Source organism: Silene latifolia, chromosome 2, assembly GCF_048544455.1.
Source record: "Silene latifolia isolate original U9 population chromosome 2, ASM4854445v1, whole genome shotgun sequence".
Taxonomy (NCBI): domain Eukaryota; kingdom Viridiplantae; phylum Streptophyta; class Magnoliopsida; order Caryophyllales; family Caryophyllaceae; genus Silene; species Silene latifolia.
Window position 1 is genome coordinate 139,531,114 of NC_133527.1, and position 20,610 is coordinate 139,551,723.

At 40.5% G+C, this 20,610-nt stretch overlaps 1 protein-coding gene across 1 annotated transcript in view; it reads left to right on the forward strand.

The window, feature by feature from the left end:
- LOC141641382 (uncharacterized) overlaps nt 1-20,610 on the forward strand; it is a 35,081-nt gene that overhangs the window by 7,577 nt on the left and 6,894 nt on the right. The window contains exon 5 of the mRNA XM_074450047.1: nt 20,114-20,447. Coding sequence (XP_074306148.1) covers nt 20,114-20,447 — 334 coding nt within the window. The remainder of the gene's footprint in view (nt 1-20,113; nt 20,448-20,610) is intronic.

Here is a 20,610-nt window from a genome sequence, read left to right on the forward strand (position 1 = left end):
ACCCGGAGGTAACATTCTTTTCTGATTCCCATAGAAATACATTTGTCAAGTTTGCTATGAAACAAATTCAATCCACCAAATTCATATGCCAAGATGCTTTAGAGAAGTTGGGTGTTCTTGAACAAACAAGAGTCTTTTTCAATGCCATGGGTTTAAAGAAATTGTTTGAAATGAAGGAAGTAACATACCCCTCCCTTGTCTTGGAATTCTTAAGTTCTTTAAAAGTGACAAAAGTTGAGAATAGGGAAAATATTGAGTTTCGTCTAGCTAACACTAGTAGACGCATTACCTTTCCTAATTGGGTGCAATTTTGGGTCTTAGCGATGAACATAAATTTTATAAGCAATATGGGAAGTATGATCCCGAGCCTCTTTGGGAGGCAATCTCCGGGAAGAAATTTGAGGATTTTAAAGCTTGTCGTGCTCTTTTGGTCCATCATCCGGGCATAAGAATATGGCACAAAGTTGTGGGAAATACCATAATTGCTAGGAAAGACACCAATCATTTCACGGGACTCGATTTTATTCTCCTTGAATCAACTTTGAATATTGGAAGAATTCACACCAAGCCTTACAATTCTTTGAGGCTATTGGTTGATAGATGGCTCCATGTAGATAGTGGGAAGAAGGGTCAAACCGTAATTGTTAATGGCGGCCTTGTCACGGTCCTAGCCAAGCACTTTGATCCTAATTTCAATAAGGATAGCAAGTACAAGGCTAAGGATGGTGGCCATCTTATTGATATGTCCACCTTGATTAACAAGTTTAAGTGGGTTGCTCACAATCCCCTTGATACCAAGTATGGGTGGCTTACAAGTGAGGCTCGATCATTCACTCTACCCGCAAAGATTTGCCGTCTTAGTGTCCACCGGACCAACTATTTACTTCCCCTATCCAAGGAAGCCGAGTACATCATTCAACAACAAAAGGGTGATCATGAAACTCCCTCCTCTTCCATTGTTATACCACCTTACCCCTATGATTATGAAGAGTTCAAACCGCAAGGAGTTGAAATTGGAAAAGATTATGTCACTCTTCTAATGCAAGCCATGCACAAGCAAGCTTATGAAGATCGGAAGAATGCTTATTTGGCTCAATATCCTCCCCTCCTACATCTAGCTAGGCAAGGACTCCTTGATCCATCTTGTCCTTTGCCTAGTTGGGCGGATAGAGAAGCCTTATTTCCGGGTGCATCAAGGGACGTGGTGGAAGGCAATGAGGTTGTTGGAAATGATGAGGAATTTGATGATAACATTGAGGAAGAAGCAAGTGGAGATAAAGAAAGAGATGGTGAAGATGGTGAAGATAATGATGAAGAAGATAGTGATGAGGAAAGCAAAGAAGAAAGTACCAAGGAAAGTGGCAATGTGACCACTTCTCATGAGGGAAGTGATGGTGATAGTAGCATGATGGAAGACTAGCCTTGGAGATTCCTACTCTCCCACGGTTTGTCTATATCTCTTTGTATTTTATTTCATTTTGATCATTGTTGGTTTAGTCCTAGCAACATCAAAGGACTCACACCTCGGTTCCTTTGAGGTGTTCTTTATTGTTCCCACTTTTGTAAAATCCAAAATGACAATCTAGTTTCATGCATAGCATAGCATGTGCATGAACTCCCCCATGCTTTGACATTAGCAATAGTGTCTTACTTGGTTTGGGGAAGTTAATGCATACGCAACGGGAGGTAATTTAAATTATCCTCTCCGTCATAACAAAAACCATGCATCATGTAGTATAGCTTAGTGTAGAATTGCATTTAGTATAGAAATCATGCATCATTCTTGCATAATTTCCATCATTTTGGCCATTGAGGACAATGCCCATATTAGTGTGGGGATGGGAATTCTAACACTTAACTTTTATTCAAAAATCATAAAAAATTGAAAAAATTGAAAAAACCAAAAACAAGTTCATTTCCCTTGTATATATTGTCTTGTATATATTGTGTTTGTTTTATCCTTGTTCACTTTGATTGACTACGCCACATCCGAGACATGAGGATATTGAAGACCGCATGGTATGATCTTTCCAATCTCCTTTTTCCTCTTTATGTTAATGACTATGTGGCTTTATTTTGATTGATGCGGTATAACAATGTGAATTTAGGACTTGCATTTAGTTTATTTGTCATATTAGTTGGTAGAATCATTTGCATTAGGATGTATAAATGTTAGTTGCATCATGGCATGTAGTTTGCATGTTTAGAAAAACTTTGTGAAACCGTCTATTTGGGAAGCTTGACAAGTGTATATAGGCCCTAGTAGATGCTTTTTCTTCTTAAGACTTTGCTTGTTAGAATACTTGTAAAACACCCTAGGATGTGTCATGCTAGTATCCTTTGACCCATGGTTTAAGGCCGAGTCAAGAGTACCTTGTGTTGTGATAACTCCTTGGCTACCGTTTATTCCAAGGTGACCCTTGAAACCATGCATACATCCATCATCCATGTTCTACCACATTTTTGTCATCAAAGGGAATGGGCACAAAAAGAAATCAATTTGAGTTCAATGAAATGAAAAGTGAAAGAAAGTTTGCAAAAATGCATCAAATGAAAAGAGGAGCAAAAATAGAACTCCTAAAAGCTTCAAATACAAGGCACCCTCGTTACTAATTGGGGTGACTTTGAAAATGTTCAAAAAGAAATGCAAAAAAATTGTCAAGTATTGAAAAGCCAAAAATCAAAAAGAAATGGCAAAGAAAGTGTTCTCAAAAAGTCAAATGCCAAAGAAATTTGGGGAAAAAAAAAACAAAAACAAAAGCAAACTAACAAAGTGAAACTCAAATATCTATTGATCCCTTTATCCATCGTATCCATTTTTGTGCATGGTAGAGAGGGGACGACCCTTCTTCTTGTCTAGGCAAGAGGGGGAATTCCGCGATCCTCCAGTGTCTCTAACACCATAGAGAGTCTACTCTTGACAAAAGCATTTAACGATTGAGGACAAAGGTACCCTAGCTTGACACCTTTTGGAGGTGATTTATTGGTATCCTTCTAGGCTTAGTAGTTTGAACAAATTGCATCTATGAAGGATTGTGTACCCTTGAATTGCTTCCCTTGTAGATAATTTCCGCTACTTAGATGAGGAAAGTGGCTATTCTTTTTGTAGATGCATCCATTATGTGTTTTTGTGTGCTTAATGTTTGGATGTGTCGCCATTTTGGCAAGACCCACCTTGCCTTGCAAGAAGGCATCCTACCTCATGGTTGTCTTGTTGTGAGTTGAAGGGGCGGAGTGAGACCCGCTAATTGTCTCATATCGGCTATTATTATTAGGTTAGGTTAGTATTGGTCCTAGTCTTAGTCACCTCTTTACTCGGGACGAGCAAAGGTTCGGTTTGGGGATATTTGATGCGACCATAATTGGCGCATATTTAGCCCCCGAATTACCATTGTTTCCATGCTTTTTAGTGCCTATTTGGGTCATTTCTTATCTTTAGTTCTTTGTTTTGCATATTCTTTGAGATTTTGATCCCTTGGTAGGAAAGGAGTAAGAATCTTGCATTTTCATGGCAAAACAAGGCTAAATTGATCATATTCAATGACCAAGCATCAAGGAGAGACAAGACTAGAAGGCCTTTGTACATAGCATAGTAGAAGAGCATTGTTGAGAAAAGGATCCTTGAGTCCCCAAGGAAATCCCCAAGGAATTCATGAAGAAAAGGGAAGAAAAAGAAGAAGGAAAGTCTGAACAACAATCCGAACGGATTGTAGAGAATCCGCCCGTCCTCGCCCGATCCGAGCGTCCTCACCAGGAATCCGCTCGGATTCCCCATGCCCAATCCGAGCGTCTTGTTCCTTGATCCGCTCGGATCGTCCATCCCAGATCCGGCCGTCCCGACTCCCAGCCCGCACGGATCACAAAGACAAAGACACGTTTCGTTCTTCAAGCTACGAAATGGAGAAGCCCTTCTCTCGGATAATCCCGGAGGCTCCTTGCTCAACTTAAAAAGTGTAATTACTAGTTTAGCCCTTAGTTAACCCTAATGTATCCTCCCTAATTTTCACTATAAATACGCCATTAGTCTAATTAGAGGGGCATGTTCTTCTTATCAAAGATTAGAGTAGTTAATATCAATCAAATCTCTCTTCAATATTGTAATCAAATATTAATCAAGTTTTAATCCAAGTTTTAGTTCTTCAATCTCTCTCTTGTTCTTACTTTATTTTGGGTAATTAGAAGATTATTGGGTTTATTGGGAGATTGACAACCTTCCATCAATCAACAAGTTCTTCTATTATTCTTTGCATTATTATTTTGGAATCATTAGTAGGTATAATCTCTTAATCCCTTTTTAATTATTGCTAATTACTTTCATTTATTCATCATGTTTCATTATGTTAGTATGATTGACAACCTTTCTAGCATGATCAATATGATAATGAGTGAGTAGTCTCTTAGCTAGGGTTTAATGGGTGATTAGGGGAAACCAACATGGGGAATGATTCATGCTTAAATTAATATGCTTTCATATCTTATTTGCTTGCTTGTTTTGATCTTAATACATGCACATGTTATATTTGATGAAATGCTAAGCCTATGAATCCTTGCATTTACTATCATCTTCTATCCTTTCAACTTGACTTGTAAGACATAACCCAACTCGAGTCTTGTTAGATCATGCATGTGTTAAGTAGGGAAGATTAAGTCGACTTGTAGGTGTTGTACAATCCAAGAGATTCGGCTCCGGGACCCAAACTTTCCTAGGATTGTAAGATATAACCCAACTCAATCCATCACAACAATAATTGCTTGCTTATAATTTGAGAACATGTTTGTATGATCATATCCCATGATTCCCCTATGAACCCATGACACCATAGTGCTTTTAATCAATTGTTTACACCCTTATTTCATCTACCTTGTTAGTTTATTTTCATTGCTATTTTAGTTTAGTGACCTTCTACATCAACCCAATTTGTGACACCCCTAGACACCACTAGTTACAATAGAATCTTTATTTCAATACCCGTCCCTTGGGATCCGACCTTTACTTGCCTCTTTACTAATTGTAGAGTTGTTTGTGAAGTATAAATTGTGTTTTGTATCGACCATTGACCAACGACCACATATGCTTAATTGTGAACACCAAATGGCTCCGATCACCTCTCCATCACAAAAACAAAAACCCTCAACAACATTCACCAAACACAAATCAAACCATCCTTCCAACAACAAATTAATCACTCCTTCTTCAACCAAGCACAAAATCTTCAACCTTTGAGTCGATTTTTGATTTCATAAAGGCAAAGCCTTTCACCTTCAAATCGATTTGGGCATACTACATATTGAATATTTTTCATTCTTTTCTTGGTTAGTTCATCAATGGCAAGGACTAAGGGAGCAACAAAGGCACCAAAGGCTAAGGCACTCTCACAAAGGCAAAAGGCTCTTCAAATAAAGAAATCATTGGCTATGGTGGTAGCAACACCAAACTTGGAAGTGCAACAACAACAACCACCTTCTATGGGAGCAACAACACCTTCCCCTCCGGTAATTAATCAACTTTTGCATTATCCGGAGGTAACTTTTATTTCCGATACCCATAGAAATACCTTTGTCAAGTTTTCTATGAAGTCATTACAATCCACCAAATTTATATGTGAAGATACCTTAAAAAAATTGGGTGTTCTTGAACAAACAAAAGCCTTTTTCAATGCCATGGGGTTGAAGAAATTATTTGAAACAAGGGAATTGACATACCCCTCCCTTACCTTGGAATTTTTAAGTTCTTTGAAAGTCACCAAAGTTGAGAATAAGGAGAATATCGAGTTTCATCTAGCTAATGTTAGTAGACGCATTACCTTTAGGGAATTGGGTGAAATTTTGGGTCTTAGTGATGAACCAAGTTATTTCAAGAGTTATGGAAAGTATGACCCCGCACCTCTTTGGGAGGCAATCTCCGGGAAGAAATTTGAGGATTTTCATGCGAGTCGTGCTCTTTTGGTCCACCATCCGGGCATAAGAGTATGGCACAAGGTCGTGGGTAACACCATAATTGCTAGGAAAGATACCAACCATTTCACAAGACTTGATTTTATTCTCCTTGAATCGGCTTTGAATATCGGAAGAGTACACACCAAGCCTTACAATTATTTGAGGCTCTTGGTAGATAGATGGCTCAACATAGATTGTGGGAAGAAGGGTGACACGTATGTCGCGTACCTGTCAAAAATAACCAACTGGTTCCAACTAACTAATATAGCTAGGGAAGTCGGGTCGAATCCACAGAGAGGTAGGAATTTGTCTGCTAAACTAGGTTCGCCAAAGTAACCAATTTGGGGGTTTATAAATTGTGATTTCTAACTAAAAGAGTAAGGGAAAGAGAAATGAAAGGAGGAGTTTAACAGATAAAAGAGAATAGCTAAGACAAGCGGTTCGCCATAATATCTGGTCGAGTAATCTAGGTCCCAGGTCAATGCAGTACGGTCTAAGGGGTAGCGAACGTCACCTTTCGGTCCTTAATTCACCCTAAAGTGTAAACAGTTTAACTTTCGCCCTCGCTGCAATACTCTATTGTTCGCTACTAGTCTCCCCCTTCCAACCTTTCGGTCCAGGTCAAGGTCCACTAAGAATAAGGGTCTAATTGCGTCGACTCAATTAGGCAATTACAATTATTTGTAGCATTTAAACAACAAAGACGGTACCGGCATTGATCTAGTAATTCGATTACTCTCCCTTCAAATCATGGGTCCCCTATAGTCTTAGCTTAGGGAATTAGCTACTCATAATCATCGGATTAACGATTACAATAACCAAACAATTAAAACTAAACATGATGAATAATCTAATTGATTGAACGATTATAAAGTAAAGAGAGAAAAGGAATTAAAAGCAATAAATACGATAAAGAAATAAATTAAAATTGATAATACCGAATTCGAGTAGCAAGGTAGAGAATAGAATTCCAAAGAACAGTGACCAAAGTAACAGACGAAATGTACGTCGTAAAGGAGATAGGAGTAACGTGATGTTCTCCTCAGTCTTATACTGAAAAATTGTCTTAAACCTAATCTATGGACTGATTACAAAAGCCCATAGAAAATTAGGCGGAAATAAACCAAAAACACACAAAATCCCCTCGATCGAGTAAGATGATCACTCGATCGAACTCCAAGTCACTCGATCGAGCTAGAACTACCTCTCGATCGAGCACTGCTTGCTGAACATCCTCGATCGACTCCTTAAGCTGGTCGATCGACCAGTCTTGAGTGTGTAAAGCATTCGATCGAGCACTAAAGCACTCGATCGAGCTATATAGGCGCATCAGGACTTGAATATCTTCCTTAACTCAGCTCATACGTCCTCCAAGTGTAAGATTTCTAAGCTCCGGCTCCTTATTTCCCATGAATGCGTACAATTAGGACAATTAAGGCTCGATTTAGCTCCTCCTCGGTCAATTCCTGCAAATTACAATAAACGGACCAAAGTGGAATATTCGGGGGTATTTGTAGCCAGATGCTACACAAAAAGCACAAAATGCGTGTAAAAATGAGGTGAAAACCTTATATAAAAGACACGCATCAAATCTCCCCAAACCAAACCTTTGCTTGTCCCCAAGCAAATACGAATGCAACTAAGGGTGAACAATAGAACGGGACCAACGCACCAGCTACAAATCATCCACTAGAACCAATTTAATGCAACAAAACGACAAAGTGGCAACTGAAAAGTGCAAACAAGTCAAATTAGTGTTTCAAGCTACTGAACCGTCGACCTTGCAAGATTCAAAGATGTCGGACTCTCACGGGTCGCTCGTCACTTAAAATCAGGTATAGGGTGAGTATATATGTGAAAGATAGGAAGAAGCAAGACACTCACCTAACTCGACCTATAAGAACATGCATGCAGTTAACATGAATAAAGTCTCTACAACCGTACATATGCATTCCAACCATACTAGTGACCAAGACACGTGCCGAGGACTTACATTTGGGCTAGTGAGGTAATGGGTAAGAAGGGGCTAAAATGAATTTGGATATGTGGGGTTAATAGCCAGGCTAGCAACAACGGATCCAAATATAGACTGCATCCCAACTTCATACTCATAACAGCAAGATGACATGGTGCAAAATTATGCACTAAACTCACCAAACACCAAAAAGTCGTCAACTCCCCATAAAATATAAATAAGGCATGGGAGTGTGAAACATTGTGCAATTCTCATTCTTTTTCATTCCTCTTTTTTTTCCATTTTGAATTTTTTTGTCTCTCTTTTTTCTTTTCGCTTTCTTTCTTTTTTTTTTTCGTTTTTTTTTCTTTCCGTTTCATGTTTTCAACAATTCAACACAATTTTTCTTTCTTTCCCTTCAATTCTTCCACCATCTTCTGAAATCAGATGAAATAACCATATTGCAATAAAACATTCCAAGAACTACTCGTTACTAGCTCGGCTAGGGTAGGAAGTATTATAGAAAGTAGTTGATAGGACAAAAAGGCAATTTGGCTATGTGAGGCTCATGGGTAGAATGAAATAAGGGGGACTGCCTCTCCTAACACGTGTCACCATCCACAGACCGAATGCATACAGGTATTAAAAAGACTAGACTCATGCTTATGCAAATTGATGTTACATGTCTTAAAGAGAGTACTACTCACATCCTAAATGAAACCGGTCATGAATGTCACCAGTTTATAAAGCTCTAACCTCAGAATGTAATGTAGCTTGCCGACATAATGAATCAAGTCTATTCGTTTAGATAAGAGAGAAACAAAGACTCGTAGATTATGCACATAATCATGCCAACTAAATGTCAAGAATATGCAAGGCTCAAGTAAAGATTCAAAGTATCGTCAATGTTCAAACGTTCCGACTCAATTTAAACATGAAAATAATTAAAAATTTTTGAATTTTATATGATTTTTTGAATTAATTAAAACAACAATGCATGCGGAAATAAATAAACGTGCAAGCAAAAATGCAAGAAACATGCAGACACAGATATGGATGCATACCTCCCCAAACCAAACCGTACAATGCCCTCATTGTACCAAAAACAGGGAAAGAAATGCAAACTGAAAAGAAAACGAGGAGTGGAGTCGGAAAACTTACAAAACGTCATATAGCGGGACCTCCCCAAACCGACCATGAACATGGGAGGTCAAGGAAAGTCAAACCGTGGCTTTGTAGACGTAAACAGCGGCTGGGGGTCATAACTGCTCGATCGAGCGCCTGGAATAGCTCGATCGAGTGATCCAGTGTATTGGAAGGGGATCGATCGAGTGATAATCCACTCGTTCGAGCAAGCACGGGTAGGGATCTGGTCGATCGAGGACATCATCCCTCGATCGAGTAGCAGCCGCATCAGAACGTGCTCGATCGAACACAAAAACCCTTCGATCGAGTACTTTAACCTGCAAAGGACGCATAAAAGCAAGGAAGGCACAAAAATTGTTCATAAAGCAGCGTCTAACGTTTAACGGTAAAGCTAAAGAAAAACAAATAAAACAAAAAAAACAAATAGTTCAACAAAAGCACAAATAAAACAGCAGTCCGGGCTGCCTCCCGGAGAGCGCTGGTTTAGGAGGTCCCGCACGACCTTTCTGGTATCAAGTAACTGGCGCGTCGAGCTCGTCGAAGCGCAGGACTTCAACACGGTTGTCCGCTTCACTCGCCTCATGGTAGTGCTTCACATATTGGCCATTCACCTTGAATCTGTGACCCTCGGAATCTTCAAGCTCCACGGATCCGAATTTGGTGACGGCCGTCACCGTGTATGGACCAGTCCACCTGGACTTCAGCTTGCCAGGAAACAGTCTCAACCGGGCATTAAACAGCAACACCTTCTGCCCCACATGAAACTCCCGAGGTAGGATTCTCTTGTCATGCCATCTCTTCGTCTTTTCCTTGTAAATGCGCGAGCTGTCATAGGCATTAAGCCTAAACTCCTCTAATTCATCTAGCTGCAAAAGACGATTCTGACCACACAATTTAGGATCATAATTAAGCTCACGGATTGCCCACCAGGCCTTACATTCCAGCTCAACAGGTAAGTGACACGATTTCCCATAAACTAACCTATAAGGTGATGCACCAATTGGTGTCTTAAAGGCAGTTCTATAAGCCCATAATGTGTCATCTAGCTTAAGACTCCAGTCTTTCCGTGATTTAGAAACTACTTTAGACAAGATCTCTTTCAGCTCGCGATTAGAGACCTCTACCTGACCACTAGTTTGGGGATGATACCCCAAACCACGCCGGTGTTGGACACCAACTCTAGACAGTATGGAAGTGAGTATCTTTTCCTTAAAATGCATCCCCCCATCACTAATGACGACGCTAGGGACACCAAAACGGGGGAATATGATCTTTTTGAACATTTTTATCACGGTCTTACCATCACAATGAGGTGAAGCAATTGCCTCAACCCATTTTGACACATAGTCTACAGCTACTAAAATGTACCTGTTACCTTTATCGGGCCGGAACGGTCCTTGGAAATCAATGCCCCGGACATCGAAAACTCGAACCTCTAGGATGCCGTTTTGTGGCATCTCATGTCTCTTCGAAATGTTCCCCGATCGTTGGCATGCATCACAGTGAAACAAAAGACTTGGCGTCGGCAAACAAAGAGGGCCAAGAAAAACCAGATCGAAGTACCTTAGCCACGGTACGCGATGGACCGTGGTGACCACCATATGAAGAGGAGTGACAGCCTTCCAGGACTATTTTGGTCTCCCACTGCGGAATACACCGTCTGTAGAGACCGTCTGCACATTCTTTAAACAAGTAAGGGTCATCCTAGAAGTACTGCTTAGCGTTATACAGAAAACGCTTCTTTTGCTGAGAAGAAAGGTCAGGCGGCAGCTTGCCACTGACAACGAAGTTAGCTATATTTGCATACCAGGGTTCCTGGTCAACAATAGACGATATAACAGCAATTAAAGTATCATCAGGAAAAGAATCATCAATAGGTAGAGAATCTTCCCCTTCTTGTCGCATCGATCGCGACAAGTGATCGCCTACAACGTTCTCGGCCCCTTTCTTATCCTTGATCTGCAGGTCAAACTCCTGAAGAAGGAGTATCCATCTCAGTAGCCGCGGTTTAGCCTCCTTCTTAGCAAGGAGATGCCTCAAAGCTGCATGGTCAGTAAAAACAGTGACTTCTGACCCAACTAAATAAGTACGAAACTTCTCTAAGGCATAAACTACAGCTAACAGCTCCTTCTCAGTGGTAGTGTACTTCACTTGAGCCTCATTCAAAGTTCGGCTCGCATAGTAGATAGCATTCAAGGCTTTGTCTTTCCTCTGGCCAAGCACCGCTCCTAGTGCATAGTCACTCGCGTCGCCCATGATCTCAAACGGCAAGTCCCAGTTGGGAGGCTGTATGATCGGCGCGGAGACTAAGGCCTGCTTTAACCTGTTAAAAGCAGAAAGACAAGCATCAGTGAACACAAAAGGGGCATCTTTAAGCAACAGCTGTGTAAGTGGTTTAGCAATTTTGGAGAAATCCTTGATAAACCGGCGATAAAAGCCAGCGTGAGCAAGGAAGCTCCTCACCCCCTTAACATTAACAGGGGGTGGTAATTGCTGAATCACTTCCACCTTTGCTTTGTCAACTTATATTCCCCTATCAGAAACTAAGTGCCCTAGGACAACTCCCTCGTTGACCATAAAGTGGCACTTCTCCCAGTTCAGCACAAGATCAACCTCAATACAAATACAACACTTTCTCAAGGTTAGACAGACAGTTAGAAAAATCACTTCCATATACACTAAAGTCATCCATAAAAACTTCCATGATAGACTCAATATACTCTGAAAATATCCCCATCATACACCTTTGGAAGGTGGCAGGGGCATTGCACAAACCAAAAGGCATTCTGCGATACGCAAAAACGCCCTTAGGACAGGTAAATGTAGTCTTGGCCGATCGTGCAGGTGGATAGGGATCCGAAAGAACCACGAATACCCATCTAAATAGCGAGAAAAATTTATGAGAAGCTAACCTTTCTACCATTTGATCAATAAAAGGAAGGGGAAAGTGATCTTTCTTAGTGGCGGCATTCAGCTGTCTGCAGTCTATGCACATCCGCCAACCAGTCACTACTCGGGTGGGTATTAATTCATTCTTCTCATTCTTAACTACAGTTGTCCCTCCTTTCTTCGGGACTACCCGTCTGGCTTACCCATTTAGAATTACCTACAGAATAAATAATACCGCATCCAGCAGCTTCATTACCTCAGCCATCACAACATCCTGCATCTTCTGGTTCAGCCGACGCTGACCCTGTCTGCAAGGCTTGTGATCCTCCTACAGCTCTATCCTGTGCATACAAATATCGCGACTAATCCCCGTGATATCATCCAGTGAATAGCCCATTGCTTTCCTGTTTTTCTTAAGTACAACTAACAAAGAAGTCAGCTGATCATCACTAAGTTTGGCACTAACAATGACTGGATACTTCCCTGTATCATCTAGAAAAGCATATTTAAGATGAGATGGGAGAGGCTTACGTTCCGGTACCTTTACCTCAATGGAGCAAAGAGTGCTGATCATTTGTTCCACCTGCTCCCCGTCATGCTCATCTAAATCATCAACAAGCAAATCCAATGCAGCGTCATCGTCCTCTGGGCTACCTGCACACTCATCAAAAAGCATGAGAGCTTCCAGTGGGTCCTTCATAAAAGAACCCGACCAGAAGTCATAAATAGACTCATCAATGATATCGACCGAATAAAAAGTGTCCTCTATCATCGGGTGGGCTAAAGTGCTGGGCAAACTAAATGTGATAGCGTCATCCCCTACTGCAAGGGTCAGACGCCCTTGTCTGACATCAATAACGGCCCCAGCTGTACAAAGGAACGGTCTTCCTAAAATAATTTGGGTCCGGGTGTCCTCGCTATATCCAAAACAATGAAATCTCTTCGGGATGTAAAGCTTGCCTATTTTCACAGGCACATCCTCCAAGACACCTAAAGGTCTCCTAACAGACCTATCACCATCTCGTAGGGTAATGTTAGTCACCTTGAAGTGACTCATCTTCAATTTCTTGCAGACAAGAAGGGGCATGACACCGACACTCGGCACCTAAATCGCAAAGGGCCTTATCAATAACCATATTACCTATGACACGGGTAATAGAAAAGCTGCCCGTCTTTCATTTTTGGAGGGGCCTTATTTAACAAAGAGTTACTAGACTCTTCCATAAATGAAATTGTCTCAAATTCGCTCAAATTTCTCTTACGCGTCACAATATCCTTCATAAACTTAGCGTAAGTGGGAACCTGAGTAACAAGTTCAGAGAAAGGGACAGTTACCTGAAGGTTCTTCACGATGTCCACGAACTTACCGTACTGTTGCTCGACCCTTGCGTCCTTCAGACGACTTGGGAAGGGTACCCTGGTAGCGATGAGTGGTCCCGCAAACTTTTCTTTACCCTTATCGATGCGTGACGTCTCCACAGCAGGGGAAGATGACACGGTGGCGGTATTAGATACTGAATTAGGAATTCCGCCACTTAATGCACTGGATCGAGTACTTTTACTGGTCGATCGACCAGCTTCTTCTTCGATTTCATTCGATCGACCTATCTTGACACTCGATCGAGTGTTTTCTTCAGCATAGTTACTCGATCGACCAACTTGGAGTTCTGTACTTCTCGATCGATCGCCAGTGTCACTCGATCGAGTGACTGGATGATTAGAACTGCTCGATCGAGTAGATGAGTTGCTCGATCGAGTGGTTACTGCACACGCAGCAAGTATTTCCTGCAGGAACTCGTCTAGATCATCATCTGAGTCATCATTAGCTGCCAATACCTTGTCTTCTTCATGAGGAGGGTCATTTTGGAAGTTCATTGCACTGACTGGGTCACAAATTGGAAAAAACTTGGCTTGATCCGTCGCCTGTGTCAACTGTGCGACTTGTTCCTTCAATTCCGATATAACCGTATCAGATTTCTGTGACATACTCAACATAATGGATTTCAACTCGGCAATTTCTTCTCTTGCAGAGGGAGAGGCCGGTCGTGATACTGGCGTAGAAGGGGTAGCAACGCTCTTTATCTCTTCATATAGCTGGGAGAAAGGAACTCCCTGCTTGTACCTCTTATATGCAAGAGCGCGCTCTATACTCGCTACACATTCGTAGAGGTCATGTCCTTCCTCGCCACATCTACCACATGGCTCTGTATGCTCTGTAATCGTAGGCATATTGTTAACCAACCTTCGAAGCAACAGCTAATCTGCAAAAACCGTCAAAAACTTTGCGAAAAATAAGATCGACCTCAAGGAATAAATTCCTTGAGACGAAAGACAAACTTAATTAAAGCAACAAAATTGCGCCACCTCCCCAAGAACGGCGCCAAAATTTGACACGTCGTCGCGTACCTGTCAAAAATAACCAACTGGTTCCAACTAACTAATATAGCTAGGGAAGTCGGGTCGAATCCACAGAGAGGTAGGAATTTGTCTTCTAAACTAGGTTCGCCAAAGTAACCAATTTGGGGGTTTATAAATTGTGATTTCTAACTAAAAGAGTAAGGGAAAGAGAAATGAAAGGAGGAGTTTAACAGATAAAAGAGAATAGCTAAGACAAGCGGTTCGCCATAATATCTGGTCGAGTAATCTAGGTCCCAGGTCAATGCAGTACGGTCTAAGGGGTAGCGAACGTCACCTTTCGGTCCTTAATTCACCCTAAAGTGTAAACAGTTTAACTTTCGCCCTCGCTGCAATACTCTATTGTTCGCTACTAGTCTCCCCCTTCCAACCTTTCGGTCCAGGTCAAGGTCCACTAAGAATAAGGGTCTAATTGCGTCGACTCAATTAGGCAATTACAATTATTTGTAGCATTTAAACAACAAAGACGGTACCGGCATTGATCTAGTAATTCGATTACTCTCCCTTCAAATCATGGGTCCCCTATAGTCTTAGCTTAGGGAATTAGCTACTCATAATCATCGGATTAACGATTACAATAACCAAACAATTAAAACTAAACATGATGAAATAATCTAATTGATTGAACGATTATAAAGTAAAGAGAGAAAAGGAATTAAAAGCAATAAATATGATAAAGAAATAAATTAAAATTGATAATACCGAATTCGAGTAGCAAGGTAGAGAATAGAATTCCAAAGAACAGTGACCAAAGTAACAGACGAAATGTACGTCGTAAAGGAGATAGGAGTAACGTGATGTTCTCCTCAGTCTTATACTGAAAAATTGTCTTAAACCTAATCTATGGACTGATTACAAAAGCCCATAGAAAATTAGGCGGAAATAAACCAAAAACACACAAAATCCCCTCGATCGAGTAAGATGATCACTCGATCGAACTCCAAGTCACTCGATCGAGCTAGAACTACCTCTCGATCGAGCACTGCTTGCTGAACATCCTCGATCGACTCCTTAAGCTGGTCGATCGACCAGTCTTGAGTGTGTAAAGCATTCGATCGAGCACTAAAGCACTCGATCGAGCTATATAGGCGCATCAGGACTTGAATATCTTCCTTAACTCAGCTCATACGTCCTCCAAGTGTAAGATTTCTAAGCTCCGGCTCCTTATTTCCCATGAATGCGTACAATTAGGACAATTAAGGCTCGATTTAGCTCCTCCTCGGTCAATTCCTGCAATTTACAATAAACGGACCAAAGTAGAATATTCGGGGGTATTTGTAGCCAGATGCTACACAAAAAGCACAAAAATGCGTGTAAAAATGAGGTGAAAACCTTATATAAAAGACACGCATCAAAGGGCACGACCGTTATTGTCAATGGCGGCCTAGTCACACTCCTAGCCAAGCACTTTGATCCTAACTTCAATAAGGATAACAAGTGCAAAGCAAAGGAGGGTGGCCATCTTGTTGATATGCATATTATGATTCACAAGTTCAAGTGAGTTGCCCATAACCCCCTTGACACTAAGTATGGATGGCTAACTAGTGAAGCTAGATCATTCACCTTGCCTTCAAAGATTTGCCGTCTAAGCGTCCACCGGACCAATTATCTACTTCCCCTTTCCGAAGAAGCCGAGTATATCATTCAACAACAAAAGGGTGATCTTGAAATGCCCTCCTCTTCCATTGTCATACCACCTTACCCCTTTAAGTATGAAGAGTTCAAGCCGGAAGGAGTTGAAGTTGGGAAAGACTATGTGACTCTTCTCATGGAAGCAATGCACAAGCAAGCCTATGAAGATCGGAAAAATGCCTACTTGGCTCTATATCCACCCCTCCTACATTTAGCTAGGCAAGGACTACTTGATCGGAAAAGGATGGTGAAGATGATGGAGATGGAGATGAGGAAGAAAGTGAAGAAGCAAATGACAAGGAAAGTGGAAATGTGACCACTTCTCATGAGGGAAGTGATGATGATAGCATGATGGAAGATTAGCAAGCCTTGGAGACTTCTACACTCTCATGGTTTGTGTATTTCTCTCTTTGTATTTTATATAATTTTGATCATTGTTGGAAGTAGTCCTAGCCCCATTAGAGGACTCACACCTCGGTACCATTGAGGTGTTCTCATTTTATTGTTCCCATTTTCAAAATCCAAAATGACAATTTAGTTTCATGCATAGCATAGTGTGTTCATGAACTACACCTATCCTTGGACATTAGCAATAGTGTCTCACTCGGTTTGGGGAAGTTAATGCATACACAACGGGAGGTAATCTAAATTATCCTCTCCGTCATAACAAAAACCATGCATCATGTAGTGTAGCTTAGTGTAGATTGCATTTAGTGTAGAAATCATGCATCATCTTTGCATAATTTCCATCATTTTGGCCATTGAGGACAACGCCCATATTAGTGTGGGGATGGGAATTCTAACATTTAACTCTTTTTCAAAAATCCAAAAAAATTGAAAAATTTCAAAAATCATAAAAATTTGAAAATTGAAAACCCAAAAACAAGTTCATTTCCTTTGTAGTGTAGACTTGTATATATTGTTTTGTATATATTGTGTTGGTTCATCCTTTTTCACATTGATTGACTACGCCACATCCGAGACATGAGGATATTGAAGACCGCATGGTATGATCTTTCCAATCTCCTTTTTCCCATTTATGTTAATGACTATGTGGCTTTATTTTGATTGATGCGGTAACAACAATGTGAACTTAGGACTTGCATTTAGTTTATATGGCATATTAGTTAGTAGAATCATTTGCATTAGGATGTGTATATGTTAGTTGCATCATGGCATGTAGTTGCTTGTTAGAAAAATTTTGCGAAACCGTCTACTTGGGAAGCTTGACAAGTGTATATAGGCCCTAGTAGATGCCTTTTGTTCTTAAGACTTTGCTTGTTAGAATACTTGTAAAACACCCTAGGATGTGTCATGCTAGTATCCTTTGACCCATGGATTAAGGCCTAGTCAATAGTACCTTGTGGTGTGATAACTCCTTGGCTACCGTTTATTCCAAGGTGACCCTTGAAACCATGCAACCATCATTCATCCATGTTCTACCATATTTTTGTCAACAAAAGGGAATGGGCACAAAAAGAAATCAATTTGAGTTCAATGAAATGAAAAATGAAAGAAAGTTTGCAAAAATGCATCAAATGAAGAGGAGCAAAACTAAAACTCCTAAAGCTTCAAATACAAGGCACCCTCGTTACTAATTGGGGTGACTTTGAAAATGTTCAAAAGAAAATGCAAAAAGTTGAAAAATTGTCAAGTGTTGAAAAGCCAAAAATCCAAAGAAATGGCAAAAAGAAAGTGTTCTCAAATGTTATATGTCACAAGAAATTGGGGGAAAAACAACAAGAAAGCAAACTCCCAAAATGAAACTCAAATACTATCGATCCCTTTTCCATCTTATCCATTTTTGTGCATGGTAGAGAGGGGAAGATCCTTCTTCTTGTCTAGGCAAGAGGGGGAATTCCGCGATCCTCCAGTGTTTCTAACACCACAGGGAGTCTACTCTTGACAAAAGCGTTTAACGATTGAGGACAAAGGTACCCTAGCTTGACACAATTTGGAGGTGATTTATTGGTATCCTTCTAGGCTTAGTAGTTTGAAGAAATTGCATCTATGAAGGAGTGTATACCCTTGAATTGCTTCCCTTGAGATAATTTCCGCCACTTAGATGAGGAAAGTGGCTATTCTTTTTGTAGATGCATCCATTATGTGTTTTTGTGTGCCTAATGATTGGATGTGTCGCCATTTTGGCAAGACCCACCTTGCCTTGCAAGAAGGCATCCTACCTCATGGTTGTCTTGTTGTGAGTTGAAGGGGCGGAGTGAGACCTGCTAATTGTCTCATATCGGCTATTATTATTAGGATAGGTTAGTATTGGTCCTAGTCTTTGTCACCTCTTTACTCGGGACGAGCAAAGGTTCGGTTTGGGGATACTTGATGTGACCATAATTGGCGCATATTTAGCCCCCGAATTAGCCTTGTTTCCATGCTTTTTAGTGCTTATTTGGGTCATTTCTTATCTTTAGTTCATTATTTTGCATATTCTTTGAGATTTTGATCCCTTGGTAGGAAAGGAGTAAGAATCTTGCATTTTCATGGCAAAACGAGACTAAATTGATCCAATGACCAAGCATCAAGGAGAGACAAGACTAGAAGGCCTTTGTACATATCATAGTAGAAGAGCAATGTTGAGAAAAGATCCTTGAGTCCCCAAGGAAATCCCCAAGGAATTTATGAAGAAAAGGGAAGAAAAGAAGAAGATTTGTTGCTGACTGACAATCCGAGCGGATTGTCACCAATCCGTCCGTCCCGCAGCAGCACAATCCGAGCGGCTTTGCCACAATCCGCTCGGATTCCCCCTCCACAATTCGCCCGGATTCCCCTGAATCCGCTCGGATTCCAACGCCAGAATCCGCCCGTCCCGACCCTATTCCGCCCGGATTCTAGCACAGCACGGATTGTCTTCTCCAAGCTACGAAGAAAGAAGCCCTTCTCTCAGAAAATACCGGAGTCTCCTTGCTCAACTTAAAAAGTGTAATTACTAGTTTAGCCCTTAGTTAACCCTAATGCATCCTCCCTAATTTCTACTATAAATACCCCATTAGTCTAATTAGAGGAGCACGTTCTTCTTATCAATAATTAGTGTAGTTAATATCAATCAAATCTCTCTTTAATATTGTAATCAAGTATTAATCAAAGTTTTAATCCAAGTTTTAGTTCTTCAATCTCTCTTTTGTTCATCCTTTATTTTGGGTAATTGAAGATTATTGGGGTTATTGTTGGGAGATTGACAACCTCTCAATCAAGCATTCAAGTACTTCTATTATTCTTGCTTTATTATTGGAATCATTAGTAGGTATAATCTCTTAATCCCTTTTTAATTATTGTTAATTACTTTCATTTATTCATTATGTTTCATATTGTTGGTATGATTGACAACCTTGCTAGCATGATCAACATGATAATGAGTGAGTAGTCTCTTAGCTAGGGTTAATGGGTGATTAGGGGAAACCAACATGGGGAATGATTCATGCTTAAATTAATATGCTTTCATGTTTTATTTGCTTGCTTGTTTTGATCTCAACTCATGCACATGTTATATTTGATGAAATGCTAAGCCTATGAATCCTTGCATTTACTATCATCTTCTATCTTTTCAATGAGACTAGTAAGACATAACCCAACTCGAGTCTCATTAGACCATGCATGTTGTTGAGTAGGGAAGATTAAGTCGACTTGTAGGTGTTGTACAATCTAATCGATTCGGCTCCGGGACCCAAACTTTCCTAGGATTGTAAGATATAACCCAACTCAATCCATCACAACAATAATTGCTTGCTTATAATTTGAGAACATGTTTGTATGATCATATCCCATGATTCCCCTATGATCCCATGACACCCTAGTGCCTTTAATCAATTATTTACACCCCTTTAATTCATCTTGCTTGTTTATTTTCATTGCTATTTTAGTTTAGTGACCTTCTACATCAACCCAATTTGTGACACCCCTTAGACACCACTAGTTACAATAGAAATCTCATTTCAACTCCCGTCCCTTGGGATCCGACCTTTACTTGCCTCTTTACTAATTGTAGAGTTGTTTGTGAAGTTATAAATTGTGTTTTGATTCGACCGTGACCAACGACCACATCTTAATTTGTGAACACCTAGCGGGATCGCATCAGTGTGCATGGGCAAAGGATGGAGATTCCAATTCGGCTATGTTTCATCAAATTATCAGGAAGAAACAGATGCATAATAAGGTTCTGCAAAAACAAAATGGTGCTGGTGTGGATTGTAATGACCCTGAGGAGATTTTAGATGCCTTTGTAGACTACTACCAGGAATTACTAGGGTCCAGTTCTGCAACAATTGATGTATTGAAGCATATTGTTGATTTTGGCAGTAAAATTAATAGCTCAAGTTGGGTGGAAATGTGTAGAGGGCCAAGTGAGGAGGAGATTAAGGATACTGTTTTTGGTATCTCTGATGAGAAAAGCGTAGGCCCAGATGGGTACACCAGTAAATTCTTTAAGTCATGCTGGGATATCATTAAGCATGACATCTGTGCAGCTGTACAAGATTTCTTTGTTACCGGCAGACTTCTTGATGTGACCATTATTTGTGCACATTTAGTCCCCTACTTGAACCTATTTTGCATACTATTATAGCGTCTCATATCCATTTTACCCGTCAAATACTTCCTATTTTGCTTTCCTATTACTTTGTGTTTGATTT